Source organism: Thrips palmi, unplaced genomic scaffold (genome assembly GCF_012932325.1).
Source record: "Thrips palmi isolate BJ-2018 unplaced genomic scaffold, TpBJ-2018v1 HiC_scaffold_11, whole genome shotgun sequence".
NCBI classification, from domain to species: Eukaryota; Metazoa; Arthropoda; class Insecta; order Thysanoptera; family Thripidae; genus Thrips; species Thrips palmi.
Window position 1 is genome coordinate 4515361 of NW_023144622.1, and position 7827 is coordinate 4523187.

General features: G+C 49.7%; 1 protein-coding gene across 2 annotated transcripts; it reads right to left on the minus strand.

Annotated features, from left to right (window-relative positions):
• Positions 1-1710: 1710 nt before the first annotated feature.
• LOC117639433 (UDP-sugar transporter UST74c) lies at positions 1711-5258 on the minus strand. 2 transcript variants are annotated; one of them, XM_034375076.1, is made up of 9 exons: positions 5160-5258; positions 3832-4012; positions 3373-3493; positions 3219-3286; positions 3063-3134; positions 2919-2987; positions 2637-2832; positions 2326-2555; positions 1711-2239 (listed from the first exon to the last, which is right to left on the minus strand). In XM_034375076.1, the coding sequence occupies exons 1-9, from the start codon at positions 5218-5220 to the stop codon at positions 2137-2139; spliced, it is 1101 nt and encodes a 366-aa protein (XP_034230967.1). In that variant the 5' UTR covers positions 5221-5258; the 3' UTR covers positions 1711-2136. The 2 variants fall into 2 exon arrangements, with proteins under 2 accessions (XP_034230967.1, XP_034230969.1); XM_034375078.1 differs by having other exon boundaries at positions 3832-4016; positions 5164-5248.
• Between the last annotated feature and the right edge of the window lie 2569 nt (positions 5259-7827).

Consider the following 7827-nt stretch of genomic DNA (forward strand, 5'->3'; position numbering starts at 1 on the left):
CGTGCATGAAGGCGCCAGAAGAGTTGCCTACCCACCAGGCGCTGATTTGATGCCAGTGTGGTGACGCTACGTCAGAAAGGCTTGTGTGTGAACAGGTGCTCGTGCAGGTGACGTGATGTGCGCGATTTGTAACGTGTCTGCTCAATGGAGGCCCAAGTAGACAAAGCACATAACCCACAGGACCTCGTCAATGAGTATTTTCTGCAATATTGGAAAGGCTCAGATATTTTGCTTGTGATTTGACAGACATGGCAAAACGCAAGATTTTTGACAAGCTCAGAAAATAAAAATAAAGTTTTAGCTGTTCTTTTTTAATTTAAAAATATTACTAAACAATGACTTTTTTCTTCTGCAACATCTCTGAAGTCTAAATGCTGTCGACTCAAGAGGTTGCCATGGCATCATACAATGTGTAGCGTGATATTCTCACAGGAGCAATATTTTATAACACTATAAAGCTTAAGTAAAATCAAAACAGTTAAAGGTTTAAGGAAAAGCAAGGTAAAATATAAATCAGCTAAAATCTTATCTCAAATCAAGGCAAGAGCCCGTATCACAGTATGGCTACACTCAAAAGTGAATACAACTGAATACGCCCCATCAGACAGGCAAACTACAACAAATTTTTAAGTAAAATACACATTTGTACATTCAATCAATCGGCGATCAAATTCATTAACATTTCACTTATTTTACAATTCTAGTCTTCTAAGTCACACATTTCTAAAACAACCGCATGGCAGTCGCCATTCATACTGAAACGATTACCAAAGAATCTTCGAGAGTGAATAGGACTCACCAGTTGGTTCACATACATAAAACTTTAAGAACAACACAAATTCAAATCACTAATCATGACTAAAACACAAAAATGCATTAAAATACTTCTTTTATGTACCATGCTGTATGTAGTACATTCCCAGAAGGAGACCAAGGACCCATGATCAACTTCATGTAAAATGATCCTCCTGCAGAAGGCAAACTTGAACCCTGTAACTTTCATATGTAAAGAAATATAGTAAAAATATTTTCTGGCATCATAACAAAAATAACTACGCTACACAATACACAATGGTAGAGTGTAATGTTTTAAAAAATTATTAATGTAGGAACAGAATGGAGTTACTCTAAATTTCTAGTTCATCTATGAATAATTCTTGTGTACTCTCAAATATATTTTTATATCATGCTTGGTCTTACTAGAAGAGACTAAGTCATTTACAAACCTTTCTACTGATATCACAAAGTAGAAATTATTTCACAAGTAATGCCGTAACAGCAGACTTGATTATATCCTATGCGGCACAAAACAGAAATATAAAACAATCGTCAGAGTAATGCAATAAACATGATACAATACAACAAACATCAGAACAAACAAAACAAAATGGGTAATAACTTAGATAAAAAATTGATTCCCACTTATCACTCACATTCTGCAGTAGTTTGGCATTCAATGACACTTACACTTAAAACTCCTATCCAACAATGACTTGAGCACAGCAGGTACATCATATTAGCTCAATAAAGTACTTTTCATGACTATTAGCACCATTTACTTAATGAAGAAAAACTAAGAATTTGAGCATCAACAAAACTAAGCAAGAGCTGAATAGACAAAATATGCTATTGCTCTAGATGATTCCAAGCAAAATAGATTACAAACAAGTGGGAAGCCAATATGTATACACCAGAATAAATATCAATCAATTAAGTTTCTTTCTCACTCTTTGTTAAGGTCTGTATCTTGAACACACAATGGGCCACAACAATATGATGTACGTTTCTGTCTTCAGGTAAATTTACAACTTACTTATGTGTGATGAAATTAGTTTACATCTATAATGGCATCACTTTGGTTGTTTTTTATGTAATAAATTACATATACATATATCTTTAAGATTAAAGGAAAACAAAAGACAAGGGAAGAATGTGCCATTATGACATAAAAGAAAAGAAAACAAAGAAGAGAACATACACAAACGCTTTTGTACTCTCTCTGTGTCTCTCACGCACACACAAAGGAAAGCTTGAGCAATGAACATAATGGAAGCAAGGGTAGCACTTTCTTCTCACATGAATGAAGTATAGAAAAATTGTTTAAGATATGCATGACAACATGCATTGAAGCATGTACTATACATTTGACACTGATGACATAAGTGGCTTTGACTGGTGGCTAACAGGTGGCTCTTTTCGCCGGAATGTGACCCATGTATAGACCAAACTTCCAATGACGCTGAAAAAAAAAATTAACAAAAGAAATTAGAAACACAGTTGTTAGCAGTTGGTAGCAAATGTAACATTAAAACCCTGATGCCTTACCTAAAATTAATTCCAATGAAATTGACCCAACTGAAAATATAGTCACCACCAATGACCATTCCCAAGTATGTAACGCTAATATTTTTTAAACAACCAATAATAGTTGTTGTCAGAGCTGAGTTATAGTGGGTGCATAAAATTACACTGTATGAAAGAATGAAGCCCATGATGCAGGAAAGTATGAATTGTGAGAGGAACATGAAATTTCCCCAATCAGGAAACTCAAGGGCCTGAAATCACAACACAAAACATAAAGGGTATAGCCAAAAGACTTTCAAAAAAGTACAAAATCTTAAAAAAACTTCACTTACTTTGTCAATCTCTCCAAGACTGAATGCAAACAAAAATGAGGGTATGACCATAAAGAGAGAATTGTAGTAAGTAAGGCCATACTTTCCTAGTTCTTTGGAATCTAACTTTTTCTTCATGTAAACACCTTGGGTAGCAGTGAAAAAGTCATTCATCAGAACGAATATATAACCTTCTGCAGTAAAAGCAAGGTCATTGCTGAAAACGGAAACGAAACAAATTACATTATTCAGGTATGTTACAAACAATATAATAATATATGAACAATATCTTGCTTATTTTACCTTGCAGCTACAAGAGCACCAATAATCATGGTGTATACTGAGAACTGAACTGCCACACTTGGCTTCACTCTGAAACATCAGACAGATTTTTGTGTTTATTCATGAAGTTTAAACAAAGCAGCATTCTAGTTAAAAAAAACTCACCCAAGAATGTAAAATTCTGCCACCATAGTCATTAAGATTGAAAATCTTCGTAAGGCAGTGAACATGGGCAAACTGATCACAAAAGAAAACAAATCAATAACATTCCAAAAAGCTTCGGGGAGCAAATTGTAAAGGAACAGTTTGAGCAACTCATACCTCAATTCTTTGGTTCCTCCGAGTCCAAAAGTGACATTTCCTATGTAAATGAGAGGAAGGGGCCATATCTGTAACAATGCAAAGTGTATAAGTCAACCTGAAAAATAAATAAAATGGACACTGCGTGTGGAAATAAGTAAAAGTGGCTACTCACCTTCCTTAATGTGCTTGATTCTAAGTCAGGGAAAGATATCATTCCTAATTTCTTAGCTGTGTAGAGAACTATGATTGTAGCGAACATCTGACCTAACGCTAAGCATTGAAAAGATGGAAAGCTGCAAAGGGACAAAGACAAGACAGTAGTTATTCACTCCGAAGAAACAGGCACTTTAATAAAAAGACAGTAAGAAGTTGCGGTAATTGTGACAGTTCACATTTAATGTGAAAACACTTAAAGTTGATAAATTCCAGCACTTGAAAATTTAACTATGATTTCTCACAAGCTCCAACATTATAATTCCAGGCATAATGTCAACATAAATCGTCAGGAAAATGTTGCTTGCGAGAGCAGCAAAGAGATTGACTACTGGCACAGAAAATTACCCAAATGTTTACAATGTCACCCTTAACCTAAGCATTGCAACCCCCGCAGGCCTCGGCCGTCAAAACTTACTTGTAAGTGGTGAGCACTGTTTTATTCACGACAGTGATCATGAAGGACGCCGCACCGTAGAACACCGCCGAGCCCACTCTCTTGAACATGAGCGATTGTCTGTCTCTGTCACTGGCGCCGTCGTCCCCGAGACCGATTCCGTTCCCGACCACCCCCATGTCGACTTGGACTCGAGTCGCCCGCGCCTAAGAACGCACACCCCACAAACGCGACACACGCTTACTTCCCAGCGTCCCAGATTCACGCGTTTCTTATCACACAGCAGCGACAGATAAAACGACTAGTTTTATTTGACATTGTAGTCGAGCAGGAAGCACGTAGAGTGTGGTTCGCGTAGATCGGCCCAAGTACTGACTAAACTGACGTACGAAAACAAAAGCAGACGGCGCTGGGCTGCCGCGCAACGCAACGCGAGGCTAGCGGGGCTCCGCGACCGGTGCTGCTCCCCGCGGCGAGACGCGGAACTGACAAGCTGTTTGCTGGTCCGTCCCGTCCCGTCCGCCTGGGGACCCTCCACGTCCGCCTAGACGTCCCGTCCGCCTGTCGATCCCGCGGTCATGTGGGGCGTTTCGAGTTCCTGTGATGCATGCGACCCGATGCAACCACACTCTTGCGAACAAGCCGAAAAAAATACATAGCTGAGACAAAGTGATCGCTGGAGAAAACCAGTGTCTTCTCCAGGCCAAGTATAGTGGATAACCGCAGGACGGCAGTCAGCATCAAGGACGTCCTGCTGCTCAAAACACCCGCAAACTGCACAAAATCAGATCCCAAATGGAGTATCAAATTGAAGCGCGTTGTTGTCGTGCCGTGGTCGTCGATTCATCGGGCCTTCCCTCTTTCCAGTGTCGCGGCGACGGAAATAGAACAGCTCTGTCTCTCTCGCTCTCCACGGGGGGGTCCGTGGGGGTGCGAGAGAGACAGAGCGAGGCAGCCTGTGGGATCCTGTCCGTCCCGTCCCGTCGGACCGGGCGATTACCGACCGCGGCCTCTGGGTCACGTAGGCTTAACTTGATCAGCATCCAGCAGTGGAAGTGCATCATCCTCGAGGATGGCTGGCGACGTGGCCGCCGTTGCGTCAGCCGTCAGCCCCACTGTAAGTTTGAACCTGAAGCGGTGGCAAACTGTTGCTGCGGCGCGGCCGTGACTTCGTGCGGAGCGAGGTGGACTGTGACGTCGACGGTCCAGGAGGACGGCGGTCTTCTCGTCGCCACGGTGCAGGTCGGCAGGGCTGTCTCTCTCGCACTCGCGAGGCGGTGTAAGAGAGACAGAGCGACGGAGCACTGGCAGGCGTGGAAACGATGACGCTCGAATAATGCAATTTTTGCTCACCTTGGCCAAGCCTCGAGCTCTGGGGCTCCTTTGATGGGGTGCCGAGGGTGCCGCCATCGTCGCCGAGTCCTCGGTCCTCGAGTGAGGCGGCTTGCTTCGCCTGCTCCGCCGAGCCGACGAGGAGCGCCGGGCGGCCGTCGCCGTCACGACGCCAGTCACCACGGCGTCACGATACGGTGACGCGCAGAGGCGACGTCGGGCACGATTACCGTTTACAGTAACCAAACATAGCGAGAATGCTTTTCTGCATTCGCGCTGCTGCCGACGCCTCGCTGAACCATACCAGCGCGGCAGGACGCTCGTGGTCCACCTTTTTTCGAACCAGGGTGTTTTTTGTTTCCCGTTTGGGCTATCGATCTACAGTGCTGAGCCCGTACAACCAGCGCAACCAGGTGCGACATGCGGGTGCCAACCGGCAGTGCCGTCTCTCTCGCACTCGTGGGGCGTCCCGCACGGGTGGGAGAGAGACAGAGCGATGCATGCCTGTTCGGAATGAGTGGACGGCTCAAGACGTCGCCGTCGTGTCGTCGGGGCAGGCCAAGGGGCAGGCACTGCGCTTCACTTGCAGTGGACGGACGGGCAGACAGACAGGTGCAGCGCCACACAGACAAACAGACACACCCAGGAAGGCGGTCCTGGAATGCGCCAAAGGCGGCCAAAGGCAGTGAGCGAAGGGCGAGCGGCTAGCGGGCTGCAGGGCGTCAAACGAGCAGGGCCAAGGGCACCGGGGCCACGGGCTGGACTCTGGCGGGGCTGGCTGGCCCAGGGATCAGGACTCCAGTCTGGAGGCGCCAGTCCAGTCCGCAGTCCGCGGCCGTTCGGCGACGGCCGTTGAACCGTCCCAGCTCCGGCGCGTCCCGCCCCGCCACGCCACGCCATGTTCGTTCACACTGCTGACATGACGCTGCGCTCTGCACGCCCTGGAGGCCCCATCGGCTCCAGCGCTGAAGCCTCAAGGTGGCTCCAGTGGCTCCAGGAGCTCCAGGAGCTGCAGGCTGCCAGAGGACGAGCAATAAATACAATTATTATTATTACCTTGGTCTCGTCGCGACGGCAACAGAATTCCGCGCCGGCGGGGCGTGGCAGCGTGGCTGCGCGGCAGTGTGGCGGTTGCTATCGACTGGCAGCGAGATTCCCAGTAAATGACGCCCCCCTTCCCCCTCGGCGAGCTGAAGCAAAGAGCATGCCGCGGAGGCTGCAGCGACGCCGAGCACCGCGACGCGGCGACGCGGCTACCTGCCGCAAATCGCAGTTTCAAACAGCAGTCAGAGGTGTGGAGGTTTATGGCTCGGCGAGGTGAGTGGCATGCTGGACAAGTATGCAGGTGTCTGCGCGCGTCGCCGACGGTGTAGGCAACCCGCCGGCCTTGGGGTTCTAGAGTGCAGCGGCCTAGGCAACCCGCCGGGCCGACGGCCTAGGGCGTCTCCGTGGAGCGGCGCTGCAGGCGCAGTGTGCCTCCGTGCAGGGCCCCGCCCCGCGCCGCAACCTGCAACGCCCTTGAAAGTGCGGAGTGTGATGAGAGGGCAACGTCCGGCACGCCGGCGGGGCGGGGCGGGGCGGGGCGCGGTGGAGCCCCGCCCGGAGTAATGTGCATGCGCCCGCCCCGCCCCGCCCCGCCCCGCCACACCGGTCAGCTCGGACGAGTCGGCCTCCTGATGGGCCCTTCGCTAAGGCCCTTTATGGCTAGAGAGGCCCCCTTGCTGCCAAAAGCCCTTCCAGTGCCGAACGGCCGTCGCGGCCAGCGCACAGTGGGCCAGAAGACCGGTGGAGGCGGCCTAAAGTCTAGACGCGTTTTGAGCTGCAGAGTCGCTAAGCAGGACTCGAACCGGACGTGTGACCCCACCAATGGATTCCCCGTTCGGAGAGCAGTCCATTGGTGGGGTCACACGCTCGGTTCGAGACCCACAGTGCAGCAGTCCAAATATGTTCCAATCTTGACGCGGCTGGTCGCGACGCTCGAAAAAAATCGTAGTGGAGTGCAACGACGCCAGCTTGGCCATCGCGGAGGGCGTGGCGCTGGCGGCGTGGCGGGGCGTGGTGGCGGGGCGTAGTGCAGCCCAGCATTAGCTTTGGACTAATGGCCATTGCAGCCAAGACCGGCCACATGCAAGTGCATGCACTGCGCTGGCTGCGCTGTGCCGGCCGGACTAGTGCCGGACCGGAGTCGAACACCAGGGCCTGGCCGACTAGGGCCCCAGGGATCGCACCGCCCCGCGCCGTCTAACCGTTATTTTGACTCGAAAAAAAAATTCAAGCGACTGAGCTAAGCAGCGCCGCCGCCACCCTCCAGACGCAAAGCTGTCTGTCTGTTTGCCTGTCCGTCCGTCTGCCTGAGGTCACGACTAGCCCTCCAATTGTGGCCGGCGTGGCGCCATCCCGGAACACACACCATTCCGGGAATTGTTGGCGCTTGGCACAGAGAGCGGCGTGGCGGCGCGTTGCGGCCGGCCGGACGATCCTTCAAGTCAGGCAGTGCGTCTCGGTGACAGGCAGACGCTGACGGGCTGACGTGGCGACACGGGGCGTTGCGGTGCGTGTGGCACGCGCCGCGCAGCGCGCACGGCCGTGACAGTGCGGGGGCAGTCCGAAGGCCTTGCCCAAGGCGAAGCAAGGCGACGGCCAGGACGGCGGCGTGGAGGGCGGCGAGTGAGGCAAGACACTGGA